A 14884-nucleotide genomic window follows, 5' to 3' on the forward strand; every position below is an offset into this window, starting at 1 on the left:
AAAAGGCACTGATTTAGGCTGGTTTCCTTCAGCTGCCAAAACACTTCTTCTAATTGCTGCAAGTGAATTTCAAAGTCGAGGGCGGTGACAATGGTGACATTCAAGTAAAGCAGCAACATCTTCCAATGCAACCGATGTAACACTCACTCCACCAACTTCTGGAAGTTGGTTGTGGAAGTTGGTTGGTGCCAATGTGAGCCCAAAGGGCAAGATCTTCCACTTTTAGGAACTTGTGTGGGTAGCAAATGCTGACTTCTCCGCTGCGTCCTTGTTTATGGGTACTTGCCAATAGCCACTGCCCAGGTCCACTGTGCTAATATATCTGCTACTGGCAGCTCATTAAGCCTGTCATTGACCTAAAGAAAATTGATGGCATCCTGATCGGTGACTGCTTTCAGCCATCATTAATTGACGAAGATGCACCACTTTCTATATTCTTTCTGGACAAGTACCACAGAGGAGCTCCAAACACCTTGAGGAGGTTTGATAAGCCCTTTGTGCAATAGTCCAGATTTGAAGTTCAGCCTCAGTCTCTTTTTTGGACTCAATCAGTGCAGTGGCTGGCGGATAGGACCGGTATTTTCCTTGAGTAGAACAGAATGTTCCACCGTGGAAATCCGGCACATATTCTCACACTTGGTGCTGAATATGCTTCGGTAGTGTGTCAGCAGCCGGGTCAGGTGATCAGCTTGTCTTGGCTTTGTGCAGTTGCATTGGGCCAACAAAAAGAGGTCAGTTAGATGGGCTGGTACTCTTATTTTTGGCATATCTGCAGTTAGAAGTGTGGCTCCTGAGCCGGAGGAAGATGGTTCATCATCTACCTTGTAATTCTCTATGCCCGTGTATGTGCCTACTGTACTGCCGGCTTACACATGAATGGGCAGATTCATTAGATTGAGGCACCGTACCACAGCACTTCTCTTTGACTTAGGCCGGTTCACGCTTGCGGCCCTCGGTGGCCCATCAGGACATCCCAAAACCACTCCCAAAAGCAGTAATTCTTAATTGTCACTTTGTACAAAACGATGATCTTGGTTCTGGTTGGCAGCACCTAGTTGCGTAATACCCCGACTTTATTGAGTAAAATCAGCTGTATTTGTCTATACAGGTCAACAGATCACTGTTTGCAAATACCATAGCCTGCTAGAGCTCCATGAAACACTGGTGGGCCACCAAAAATAGTATTCCTAATATAGCGTCTTTGCTAATCTGGCTCATCACAAAAACCTCCTTGATCTTTACCTCCCAGAGCCGCATGGTTAGTCATACAACTCCATAAAAGGACAGCCTGGTTCAATCGACTATAAACCCGTGAGTATTACTTCCTTGCAACAAATCCCTCATGGCCTAATTAATCTAAAGACATGCTAACTCAGCAGGTTCGCGGTACACACAGCCTCAAGCAGGAACTGAAAGCGCTGCCCATCCAACTTCCCAGGGAGGAAGTGGCTGGTGGAGTGGGGCCGCTTTGGTGTTTGCGCTCGAGTCGGCTCAGTACCACTGCCTAAAAATCAAACAGGCCTATCTTCTTTGAGCACTCTTGAGGCCGTTGAAGTGGCCTTTCCATAGAGATCTCGTGTTTACGCTCAAGTTCACTCTACGCTCTTCGAGCGCCGACAATTCATATTTTGTTTAGAAAATTTGCTGAGCTTCAGGCAGTGTGTGGCTCATGCAGCTCAACTTACTGAGCTCAAGAAATCTTTGTTCTTAGCGGATGAAGCTCACCGAATTCCGTGGCGAGATTGTTTACGCAACACAGCCTACCAAGTTCAAGGAACTTTGTTTTCCACTAAAAAAGCTGACCAATTTTCAAGACAGTGTTACGCACACAACATGACGTAATAAATTCAAAGAACTCTTTTTCTCCACTAAAAAAACCTCAAAAACTACGGGCGGCATTGCTTACTCAACACTGCCCACTGAGTTAAGGGAAACATTTTTTCACTACTCAATAAAGCAGTGCTCACCAACCGCCATCGGACGATGATGCTGTCTAGCAGACAGTTCACAGGACATCAGGGATGCTCCTTCTTCTAGATTACGTTTTGTGTAGCAAGAATCTTTGATCTCCCTGCTTCTATCAGTGTAACAGAAACTGCTAGTTTGTTTTTCTATCCTCAAGACAGTCAAGCACTAACATCGACTTTTAATTTCCAGCGATATATTTATTTAAATAAAATTTTTATTGATCAGCATAATGTAAGATAAGCAATAAATATCATGCAAGCATGCAGAGAGTGTGTGTATGACTCTGCTGAAACGATTGCTTTGTGTGCTTTTTATATATATTTGCTCTTTCTTAGGCTCTGCCACTCTTCTCTTTTTTAGGCTCTGCCCACTTTTATCTTTTTCTTAAATTTGGTCTTTTGGTGCGGTTCATTTTGTGATCCAGGTGTCCTCAACAGTCACTGAATATTTTCTTGTGGCCGCAAGATTTGGCTCTGTAACCTTAGTGGCCAGGAAGTCGATTGCTATGGCCCTGGTCATGACGCTCTGCCATAACGGTAGTAAACAATTTATTACGCTTCTCATAAGTAAACCAATTTTGCGAGCTGCTACCTTTCCCATTTAGTAGGATATTTATACCAAAATTTGTAGTTTGTTGAAAATTAGAGCAAAAATAAATTTAAAACTAATAATGCGAGTTTACAGTTAATTTAAACATAAAAGAGTGCAGGAGAGAGTACATGTAGTTATTTAATTTGTAGAAATATAAGCGATCTTTCGAAGTTTATGTCAAAGCCATAAAAACTATTTAATTCATGCCGTGAGTTTTACAGTAACAAGCTGTAATGATGACACATCATTTTTTTTGCTACTCCCTTCACCATTCTACACCTTTCAGAGAGAGCACAATTTCTACGCAGCCACCATTTGATATTAGAGCTTACATAACGTATTCTAAAGCACCCAATAGCACAAAACTACTCTAAAACTAAACACCAGTAAATACTATCTAACAATAGTTGGTAATCGACTGAACGGCAGCTCACCCAAAGCAGAAAACATGAGTAAATTCTGGAGTCCACAAAAAGACACAATCACCAAGGATACGAGAACCAATCATAATGGCCATGATACCTTTCACTTCCCTGGATACAAATCATTTTACCATTAATTTTCAGTAAACCAACTCACTTTGTTCACATGAAAAGTAATTTTTAACTAGCTGTATAATTATATTTGTGATCAAACAGGAAAATTTAAAAATTATGCAAAATTTCTTAAATTGTTGTTCATTTTTTCTCTTCAATTGTTGTCTTTGGGTTACAAGCAAACCTGTGCTAGATTTTTATTGTTTACAGAGATTGAATATTCAGTTTATTGACAGAAACTTTATTAGCTGGGTTCATCTTGACATTTGGAAACAAAGAGAAAGCTTTATATAAAAACGCTATGGGTACCAATAAGCAACGAGCTTTCAGAAAGCACAATGTGAAAGCACTATTAAAACAATGAAACTGTTATTATAGCAATAATTTTATCCATTCTAAAAATACGTTGGATGAATCTGTTTACTAGCACACCCTGAAAATTTTAGATTCGTTCTAATCAAAAATAAAAGGTACATTCTCATAGCAATATATTTTTATACCAATTTATAGGCCGGTCATTCCCATTTTCTTAAATTAGTTTTGGAAGGTGACTAAGTTTTTTTTAGTTTTACAACTCGTTTTGATACCTTTTTAAAACACAGTTACTAAATTGGTTTTTAGAAACTCACCGCCAAGCCATAAAAACTGCCTCCAAGACTTCCCCCAATCAAATGAGGGGGAAGAAAGCCAGTGTAGATTCCATCATTTGGTACAGAGTCTTTACCTAAGTAATAAAAAGCAGTTTTTAACAGTACTTTATGCTACCAATTAGAAATTATGCAGTTCGGCTTTTCCTGAAAAATTTAGTTATTCTCCTGTTGTTGGAAAGTGTGGTGTTGCTTATGATTCTATGTCAAGTAATGCACTGTATGTAAATAGCAGATAAATTCAGGGTACTGAACAAGATGAGGTTTAGCGTTTTGATATATAGCTAATTTTTTTTGGCCAACATTATAAAAAAAATTTAAGTGAGCTATCATAAATTATAGATTAATGCTTCTTTTAGGGTAATTAAAAATAGGAAAAATTTATGGATATGGTTCAATGCCTCTGCTAAGGCAAACACGTTGCATCTTTTCCAATACATCTTCTGCATTTTGGCTTGCTACAACAGTGTCTCTCGCCTAAAATTCCTACTTCTATCTTAAGTACTCAAACTATGGCTAGTTCAAAAACTGTTTGTGCTGACTTAACAGTAATATTAAAGCAGAAAAGAGTACCAAGCCGAATTTTTCAAGCTAAAACAGTCAAATTCATTTTTGATGTCAAGTCTTTGCAGTAATTGAGATATAAAAAGTTGTTAAATACCTAATTTATGTACATTCAACTATGTTGACAAAACTGTGGTTATTAGCTCAACACTTTAGATATTGATCATGTTCCATTTTGTTAGATGGCTCCACACCCGTAAAAACATTAATTATTTGAACTACAGCTGTTGAAGTATGTACAACTCAATTGTTCATAATTTAATCAGGCTGTTGAACACACACAAATCACTATCCATGGCAGATTGCATTATTACTTTTAGTTTTTATAAAAATTGAAGTTCTAGCGTTGACAAGCAATTGTGTAACTACAACACATGTTTTACAGCTTTTAAGCATCAAAATAAGCATAACTTAAGATTTGATTATGTATAGTAAGACAAGCTTCTTCTAAACAACATGTCTATAAATACATTCTGCAGAGGTATATTAAACTCACCTGTTCCATCATCAGTATACAGTATTGATGCTAATCCACCTGCTGGGTCTTCCAAGGTGGCAATAATGGTTAATTGGAGAATGGGAGAATATCCTTGAAATATCCCCATGTATACAATCAACTGAATCAAAAGAATAAAAATAAATACGTCTTATGTTAATTGTATCTGAAGAATAAAAATACGATATACACATGTACACGTAATTGTAACAAGTCAAAATAATGGTTTATTTTGCACGTTTACTATAGTTTAGCCTGCAAAAGAAAAATTAACTCTTTTGCTATCCCAAATCGTGTAGTATAGCTCAACAAAGGGTGTTGCGTATGGCCAAAAGCAACATGGCCCGGCAACAATAAGTGTCGTACACAATGTTTCTAATTAGTGAGTAAATAGTCAATCAGTCTAGCAAATGATGTCTGTGGGTAAAAATAAAGACAGCATTGATCTGAATGTATTAGTTCTATAAAAAATATGTTCAGACTCTATCGCGAGTGCAGTTTCGCTTTGAAGAGACCTTTCTTTTTATGTAAACTTCTTTGTAGCAATGACCAGCTATGTCGGACGCATTACGGCTATAAAAGTTTCACGAATTTTAGAATTATGGACTGGGTGAATATTATTGAACAATATTACTACTGAACAAGATTAATTGTGTTTTTAGTTGCAGTAATAATGCCATAAGCTGTTATAACATTGATAAAATGACTGACTCTGATACTTCACAGTCGTAGCAAAACTGGACAAAAAAGTATTTGAGGTCCGCAACAAATTTGTGGCATTTTTATAGCATCAACTATTGTAAAATTTTAAAATGGTTAAATTGGTAATGAAGCATTTTCTATAGACCATGTGGTTCTACAGCTATGACAGATTTAGCGCGCCTTTATCTTAAATTTTCAAGCACTTTCACTAAATTCTAATTGTTTAACAGTTTCTTACGGTAATCTTCCAACTTTAGCATCAACTACCATAAAAACCTTTTTTTGAATGCCACCTCCAATTGACTGCCACCCTGAGAAAAGGGTTGAAAAATAGATCTCCACTCTCCAATTGAACGCCATTTCCATTTGATTGCCACTTTGAAATTAGTTCTTTACGAGCCTATAATATCAACTGATCAGTAGAAAGGTGTTCACAAAATTGTATTAATAATGAATTGTTTATATCAATAACAGTTAATTCTTTTGTTGTCCAATTCCAAAGATTGTTTTTTTTGTTAAAACCTTGAAAGCAACACCGTACCAATAATCAATAGCGGTCTCAGGCTAGTAGTAGCTCTCTGTTTAACGCGGTCTTTCTACTTTGAAGTAGCTTATGTTTATAAAAAAGGAACTGGAACTTTGAAAACAACACCATAGAAATAACTACTGTTACACTAATAACTACTACGGTTCGTAAGTTTTGGACCAAAGGGTATGTTTATTGTGAGTAAAACTTCTGCGTGTTGTGTTAGTGCTAAATGCAGCGCGTGAAAGTTTTGCTTTCCCAAAAATGGTTTAGACGCTAATATGGACTAGCTTAGCAGTGCAGAAGAAGAGTTGAAGCCAGGAGATATTGTGGAAGGTATTAGACAACTATAAAATGTTTGTTCCATCAAAAGTAACAATCAGAACGCAGCTATCCGAGCAAACGATAGCAATATTTATGTTTTAAAAACCTTAATTTTTGTTTCTGCATGTAATATAAGTATTGTTCGTTTATGTCACTTGTCCATAAATATATCTTTGTATCATTTAATAGATTATTGTTTTATACCTTATAAATATGCAGATTTATAGCATGTCATTTAATAGCATCCTTGCGACTATCTTAACACGGCTTACAATGGATCGATGCTCATCACTCCACTTCTATTGCACATAAAAAGCTTTTTTGGCTTCAAACTGTAACAAGCATATTAGTGTGTGCAATGAGCTTTTATTCAACAATGTTAAACATATATATAAAATAAAAAATATGTCCTAATATTTAGAATGAAATAAATTCTGAAAATGTCAACAAATTGCAAAGAAGGACACAGGCTGTCATATCATTGCGGGTAAATTGCAAGCAATATATATCATCTGGGAAAGATATTTGTCGGTTTATGATGCACATTAATAAAAAGATCTTTGACAGGTTAAAGATAAGTTAGGAGGTTTATTGCATTCAAAATGTTTAATATTGGTCTACCAGAAAAGCGGGCAAAATATGTGCGACGTTCGCTTCGTCCGTAATTGGGCTAAATTTATCATCCAAAAATTCTGGCACTAGTTGAAAAATAGACCGCCAACCCCTATTTGAACGCGACCTCCAATTGATTGCCAGTTTGAAAATTAGAGCGCCATGGTGTTCAATTACAGGTTTTACGGTATATTCTATGATTACCCAGTATATTATATGTATATTACTTTTAAGTGTTATTAGATCAGACTAAGACCAATATACAGTAATTATTATATACTACATACCAGTTCTAAACAATATCATCACTATATACTATGTAACATATTGTATATTTTTAATTAACAAAGGCATTTTATATTGTATAATATAGCATTGTATATTACATAGTAGCATTTTGCATGTTGATGTAGGAACAAGTTTTACAATAACAAAACATGCTACATCAATTCTAATACAAATACAACAAATACCTATGAAAAGTCATTTCAAAATAAAGTTATTTAAATGACAAATAACTTATTTTGTATATGCTGAGCTGGAGGTAAGTGATTTCTACAAAATATTTCAAAATATAGTAGTTTTTAGATCAAATTCAGAGATCAGTTGTTTATTACACAAAGAATTATTTGATGTTTTCAAAAAGTTATTTTCCTAAAACATATATCATTTTTGTTAAAGACAGAAAAAAACTATTGACAAACCTCAGTGTTTGGACTAAATTGTATGTTTTTTGAATTAATCCTGCTTTTGGTTGTTATGGGTTGAGCTCCTGGAATAGGTGAAGATGTCACAGTAACAGTTATGGAAGCTTCTGAGGTAGTCAAGTTTCTCGAAATTATGTAGTCCACAGAATTTTCCTGCAAAAAAATTAAAAACTAACAACCTCATTGCAACATAGGAATTAAAAATTGTTGAAAATTACCATTTTCTCAGAAACAGAAGTATTGTAAGTAAAACTAAATTTTATTAAGAACACGCCTATAATTACAAAAACCTTGAAGCACAAGATTGAATTAATGAAAAAGCAAAATACAAGTAAGGAACTAAATATTGTTTAAAGTTATCAAGGTTAATCAAATGCAATTTTTGAAAGTGCATTCTATTTAAATGTACGAATATTTTTGCTAAAATTTTAATCTTGATTGGAAAATAAGCATATTCTATAAACGTTGCTTTTCATCTCTGGTAGCTACATAAGTGAGAGTTTTTTAATATTCAAAGAGATGAACTAGGTTTCAAGGTATAGGTTTTAGTAAATCAAAAAGATTACTTATATTAACACTTGAGTTGGCTTTTAAAACAGCTCACCAGTTCACCGTGTATGGTAACAATTGTTGTCATCAAGTTGACATCTTTGGTCAGAGTTACTTCCAGGTTTGTCAGTATGGATATGTCCACAGCGACCTCATATTGAAAGACCATTTTAGTATTTAGACCAATTGTGATGTCAAAATAAACTTGTCCTCGATAGGTAGAGTCTCCAGAAGAAATATTTATCACTTCATTCACAAGCTGCAACAATTTAGTGTTACAAATGTACATCAGGTTCACAAAAATTGTAAATTGGTAAAAAATTTGGGCCTGAAAATGATAAAAGTTTAACTTTTTAAAGATGAATACTCTTCTGTACATCAGAGTTGATCTAATTTTGTTCAAATTTAAAAGCCTCCTGCCAAACAAAGCATGTAACTTTTTTGTAATGATCTCACCAAAACATCAGCAGTCTCTGGTTCACATGCCCTAGAAGAGGTCTCTTCATAAAATGCCAACAACCCAGCGTCTCCTCGCCCATCACTAGCTAGAAATTCTTTGCCTCCAGTCTCTTTGGCCTGCTCCGCCAGAAATCCACCTTGGCTGAATAGATAGCATAGCATGGTCCTCTTTTGATTAAATATATAAATGGCTATTTTATACATAAACAAGATACTTAGACAGACCTGTTCAATCACTGGAAGTGATTGTAACAAGGTATTTGAACGTTATATTGCAGTAGTTCATAGTCCTTACAATATCTTATTACTATGTATTTAAGTAAACTTTTTCAACTGTTCTGATAAATTTCCAGCAATATAAAATGTTGTTTACTAAATTATCTAATTAAACAAAAAGTGTTAAAAAAGTTACAAAATACGTCAGGTTCAAATTGGCTAAATGTAGAAATTTTAATCTAAAATAATCAAATTAACCATTGAAGTTTTTCAATAAAAATTTCAAGACACACCAAAAAGTCCTGTGCAGGTATTTTTGAACTATACAATAAAACTTTGACCGTAATAAATGCCTTATCTTTGAGAATGCTAAAAAGTTACTGATATGTTATTATGTGTGTTATGTCTAATTATTCTGTTTTCAAAAATTGAGTAGATGCTCTTCAACTTTTATTTAAGAAGAATAGTATATGTTTAGAGCGTGTCTAGTGAAACATACAATGCTAGTGGCCTTCTATTTGCTTACACCAACTGCTAGCAATAAGATAGGTTCCGGAATGCTCACCAACATGTTGAGTTTTTACCATATACGACAGATGACTAGTTCATGCAACATATGTATTAAAACATATTTTTCGAACAGCTGCCATCAAAAAATCGCTCACTGTATTACAAAAACCTGAATTGGTTTTTAAACTCAGCTTAAGATCACATGAAAATGCAACATCATAAAATTTAGGTAACTAGGAATCTTTTGCATTCAGTTTAAAATTCTAAACAAAAGGTTTAAAGTTTGTCAATATTTTTTGAGAAAGGTCATCAATACTTACTCAAACAAGACAGTATCAAGAGTGACTCCTGCATTTGCCAATCTCTGAATAGACTCTCCCACTGTACCCAGTCCATCACTGTGCAGAAGCATTCTGGTATGGCTGATGTCACCTCCAGTGTAGTCTCTCAGGATCTAATGAATTGGTTTCGAAATCACAAACATTGAAGATGTTGTGCTTTTAATTTAATAAAGCTGCTGGTAGGGTTTATTATTCTAATTGACCAATATAGTAAAATATAGTTTAAAATTGAGAAATCTGAATAAAATTTTGACATCAGAACCTTTGTAACTAGTTTGATGCACTTTAAACACGAAAAAAACTCAATTTGCTTGCAAGGGACTAGTTTTCTCTTAACATATGAGTCTTTATTTTTATGAGTGCCTATTTAAATTTATCTAGATGTATTCATATATAGATATGCATATATAAACACACACACGCGCACACACGCGCACGTGCGCACACACGCGCACGTGCGCACACACACGCGTATATCTATATTTTTATATACATTATATATATACATTATATATATCTGCTTTTATGTAACATTTCACATGCAGGTAAACTAACAAAACAATTCAAACAATGCCTACAATTTATTACAGAAAGCTGCAACAAATTTGAGTAGTTACCATAAGACATATAACATTGGAGAGAATGCTTATTTAGAGTGACTATACATAAGCTTCACAGAAAACTTTACTCAATTCAATGGTTATGGAGCATCTCCATTTTATTAGTCAAAATTGACTCAAATATCACATTTTTACATGATTAACCAGCAAAAAACGTTATCAGAGAATATGTGCTTTTCAATATGATGCAACCCTCTTAGCTTCATTTCTATTTTATTTTTCATAAGCTCTGACAAAAAAACCAAAAGAAAACCATGATTTCAGAACAAAGCCTTACTTGCTGACATTCATCTAGCCCTCTTTCAATGTTTGTGCTGCTTTTAACTTCTGTAGGCACGGCGGCTCGTAGGTTTTCTCTCACAGCATCACTTGTAATCTCTGTCATGTAAGCTTCCACATAGGCAAATGTAGAGAATGAAACAATTCCAACAGCTGTACCATTTCTCAGGTAGCTCAGTATGTAGAGTTGAACAGCTTCAGACATGGTTGTTATCCTGTCACTTGTCTAAATAAGTTATAGGCAATGTTGAAGTACTTAATAATAAGCCGGGGTAAAAATACTACATTACAAACTAGAGCTTTCCCAACAAGCAGTACTAAGAAACAAAGTATTAAACCAAAAATAAACCTCTTTTGTTTTATATCTAAGGAATTGTGGCATAATTAACAAACTCCTTGTTTTATTCATTGGTCAATTAAAAGAAAACATATAAATATTACTAAACTAATTACGTATGTGAATACATAATTTTTAGCATGTTTTTCAGTTTCATAGATTGTAATATTATTAAATGTGGACTGTTTTTCTCAACTCCAAAGCAAATTCTAGTTTTAAGGTTTGGGCGTCACTGCTTGTGGTAAAGTTGCGCTTAACATATATTATTTATATCTATTCTAAAATCTTTTTGGTTACTGAGGAAATAATGTTATTTGAGATTTTATAATTTTTTATTTTTCAGAATAGTCCGCATCAAAAGAAAGTAAAATGGTAGTTCTTAAAAGATTAGGGTAAATTTATTTATATATATATTTATAGCATATTCCATAAATATATATACATTCTATACATATATTTTATGCAATATATATATTTATATAAATACATAAAAAATAATATAAATATACATATATGTTATATATGTAATATATATTAGCTAAATGCCCGGCGTTGCCCTGGAAATAAAAAATTTCATTACACTTAATGTTTATTTTTATTTAACATATAACAATATGTTACCATTCTAACTTTAAACTTCATATCAAGAAAAAAGTAATTTGTGCAGTTTCAATAAATTATCAGGAAAAAGTAAAACAACTGCAAAGGTTTTCAAAATTTGTCAAACAACTGTATCTTTTTAACTTTATAACATGAAGAAAATGATTTGTGCAGGTCAAATAAATCATGAGACAAAATAAAACAACTGTAAAATTGCTTAAATGTAAATGTGAAATAATTAGCAAGTAACAGTTAAATTAGTTTTTTTTACTACAGTCACAAATAAATTTGATTCAGTAAAGATACCATTAATACAAACTGAAAAAAAACAATAAAAATCCTGAATATTTTGAATTGATCATAACAATTTTTTCATAGAGGTGTGTGTATATAAAAAAGGTACTGTTCCACAAGAAGCTAACCATCAAAACTTTGAATATGGCAATACTGGTACCTCTTGATACTAGTACAAATGTAAAAGTTAGATATTGTAATGTTTTTGTCTGACCGAACAAAAAGAGAATGTCACGGCTCTTCTTATAATTTTCTGCGCGAGAAGATTTGTTCTTGATATCATATATAGTGATTGAACATTACAAAAATATCTCTTAACAAAGGTATCGTAACACGTGGGCGCACGGATAAAATAATTAGCGTGTGCATTCTGCTGTACTGTAAATGAAAACATCTTAAATAATCACGCTTAAATGGCTCAGTGGTAGAGTACTTAGGTTTTAAACCTCTCGTAGCATTTTCTGTTAATTCAAATTCATTAGAACGCAGAATTTAAATTCAAAGATTTTAATGGCTATAGCCGGACACACATACATACATATACACACACAAACTTTGAGAAAACAAAAAAATATATACGTATATACAAGGTCTGATCCAAAAGTTTTTGGAATGTGGTTGTATACACTAGCATATTTGCACGATGGAAAAACCCATCGCAGTGTTTGTTCTCCAAAGTTCTGTTGCACCATTTCGGTTTGCTATGACAAGGTATTCTCATGTGAGTCAGCGATATGTCAAGGTCTATCAGGTGCTTCTGGCAATTTTTAAACAAATTTATTGTCAAGTCTAATCAATCGGAACCGCGTATTTGCATTAGATTTTGTGTGAAACTAGAGAAAACAAATACTCAGACATTTGAAATGTTAAATACTGCTTTTGGAAATGCTGCTCTGAGAATACAACTTTTTGACTGGCACAAACTTTTCCGTGAAGGTAAACATAGCACCAAAGATGAGGCGAGGTCTGGCAGACCAGCCTCGGCAATAACTTGCTCGCCAATCAACAGTGTAAAGTCACTAGTCTTGGCAGATCGTTGTCATATATATATATATATATATATATATATATATATATATATATATATATATATATATATATGTATATAACATATACATACTATATATCTCCAGATATAGAGATATCTGGAGAGACTGGAATTAGTTTTGAAACTGTTCAAAGAGGTTTAATTGATGATGTGAACATGAAAAGGGTTGCAGCAAAGTTCGTGCCACGCTTGCTAACTGATGACCTAAAGGAGTTCAAGATGCATGTTTGCAACAATTTTAAGGAAGCTTTAAGAAATGGTAAAATCTTTCTTTCAAAAGTAATACCTGGAGATGAGTCTTGGGTGTATGGTTAAGACTCGGGGACTAAACTCCGAAGTAGCCAGTGGAAGTCTTCGGGCTTCCCAAGACCAAAAAAGACAAAAATGTCTCGGCCAGGTGTAAAAACCATGCTGATCGCTTTTTTTGACATTCATGGAGTAGTACACTGTGAGTACTGACTGCAGGATACTACTGTGAATCAGTACGTTTACATTAAGATTTTGAGCTGTCTTAGGGAAAGAGTAAGGCGCAAAAGACCTGAGCTGTGACGCACAAGTTCATGGGTGCTGCACCATAATAACGGACCTGCCCACACTGCATTTTCTGTGAAGCAGTATTGCACTAAAAACAACATGGCCATTCTACCACATCCTCCATATTCACCAGATCTGGCTTCCTGTGACTTCTGGCCATTTCCTAAGTTACAACTTACTATGAAAGGAACCAGATTTGACAGCATAGAGTTGATTCAATGTGCAAAAAGAGAGCTAAACAGCATTGACGCCGATGGCTTTCAGTACTGCATAGTATAATGGCAGAAGAGATGGGGCAAGTGTGTCGGTAGCCAAGGGGAGTACTTTGAAGAATACTAACTAGATAGATAGAATGAAGAAACTAACTAACATGTTTTGCTACTATTAGTTGTTGTTTTTTCAAGCACTGATGCTTTGCTGCTATGTAAAATAACTTGTTTATATGTTTGTATCAAGTGCCGCAGTACATATGCATAGCTATGAAGTTGTATCAGTTGAACATCATTTTTCTTTGATTAACAACATTGAAGTTTCTCTTATTTTCAAAGTAAGGTATATTTAACCAAAGATAGTCCATTGGTACAATATGCGTATTTTTATATACATTCACAATGCTACTGGCATTTATATATGACAGCAGTCATTGTATTCAGCTATTGGAATGAGTCGATTTATGTCTTCATGTAAACTACCTTTCTAAAATATAATTTTGCTATTCATTGAGCCTAATTGCTAATAAGCAAATACTTAAATAAAAAATGACAAAGCTTTTCAAAGCAAGCAAGTTATAACTTCACATGTCATATTCTTATCTAAATTTATTCATTAAATCATTAAAACATTTCAATTTATTTATGCCAAAGCCAAGTACTTACCTGCATACTACCTGATACATCTAAGCAAAGACAGACGACATCCTGTGAGCACACGGCTTCTTCTTCAGTTCTGTTATTTGTAGAAGTTGTGTTTGAAAGTTCTGATGTTATGGTGCTATTACTTGCTGAGTTGCCTGATACAACTCTTTGTACGATCTTAAAATATGGATCTTCCGGAATGTCAGACACCCGAGTGAGTTTGTAATCTATGACTGAAAAAAAGCATTCAAATAAAACAAGTTAATAAAATAGTTTCAATATAGGAAACAAAGCCCTGAAATGAAATAAAATTTATAGTTTATACATAATTAATAATCGCTTTTGATGAATCAATTTTTTCTCTCGATGATTTTAGTTTAAAAGCTAAGCTAGTAACAGGGCTCCCTCAGAAATTGTGTTGCAGGGCTATGGCATTCAGTTCAATCGCAATGCTATGATCAGCAAAACTTGTTTTACTTCAGGAAGTTCTGTTCAAAAAAATTAAAACTGTTGCAAGTTAATCAATGTCAAAAGTTGAGATTTTTATTTAGGGAGAGTTACATTGCAGAT

At 34.1% G+C, this 14884-nt stretch overlaps 1 protein-coding gene across 1 annotated transcript in view; it reads right to left on the reverse strand.

Moving 5' to 3' along the window:
* Positions 1-548: 548 nt before the first annotated feature.
* Positions 549-14884, reverse strand: part of LOC137388366 (calcium-activated chloride channel regulator 1-like) — a 38083-nt gene continuing 23747 nt past the window's right edge. The window contains exons 7-17 of the mRNA XM_068074853.1: positions 14336-14547; positions 10646-10873; positions 9728-9861; positions 8679-8823; positions 8278-8481; positions 7671-7826; positions 4803-4923; positions 3725-3819; positions 2994-3018; positions 1373-1504; positions 549-865 (exon numbers count right to left, since the gene is read on the reverse strand). Of these exons, the coding sequence (XP_067930954.1) occupies positions 549-865; positions 1373-1504; positions 2994-3018; positions 3725-3819; positions 4803-4923; positions 7671-7826; positions 8278-8481; positions 8679-8823; positions 9728-9861; positions 10646-10873; positions 14336-14547 (1769 nt within the window). The remainder of the gene's footprint in view (positions 866-1372; positions 1505-2993; positions 3019-3724; positions 3820-4802; positions 4924-7670; positions 7827-8277; positions 8482-8678; positions 8824-9727; positions 9862-10645; positions 10874-14335; positions 14548-14884) is intronic.

Source organism: Watersipora subatra, chromosome 2, assembly GCF_963576615.1.
Source record: "Watersipora subatra chromosome 2, tzWatSuba1.1, whole genome shotgun sequence".
Taxonomy (NCBI): Eukaryota; Metazoa; Bryozoa; class Gymnolaemata; order Cheilostomatida; family Watersiporidae; genus Watersipora; species Watersipora subatra.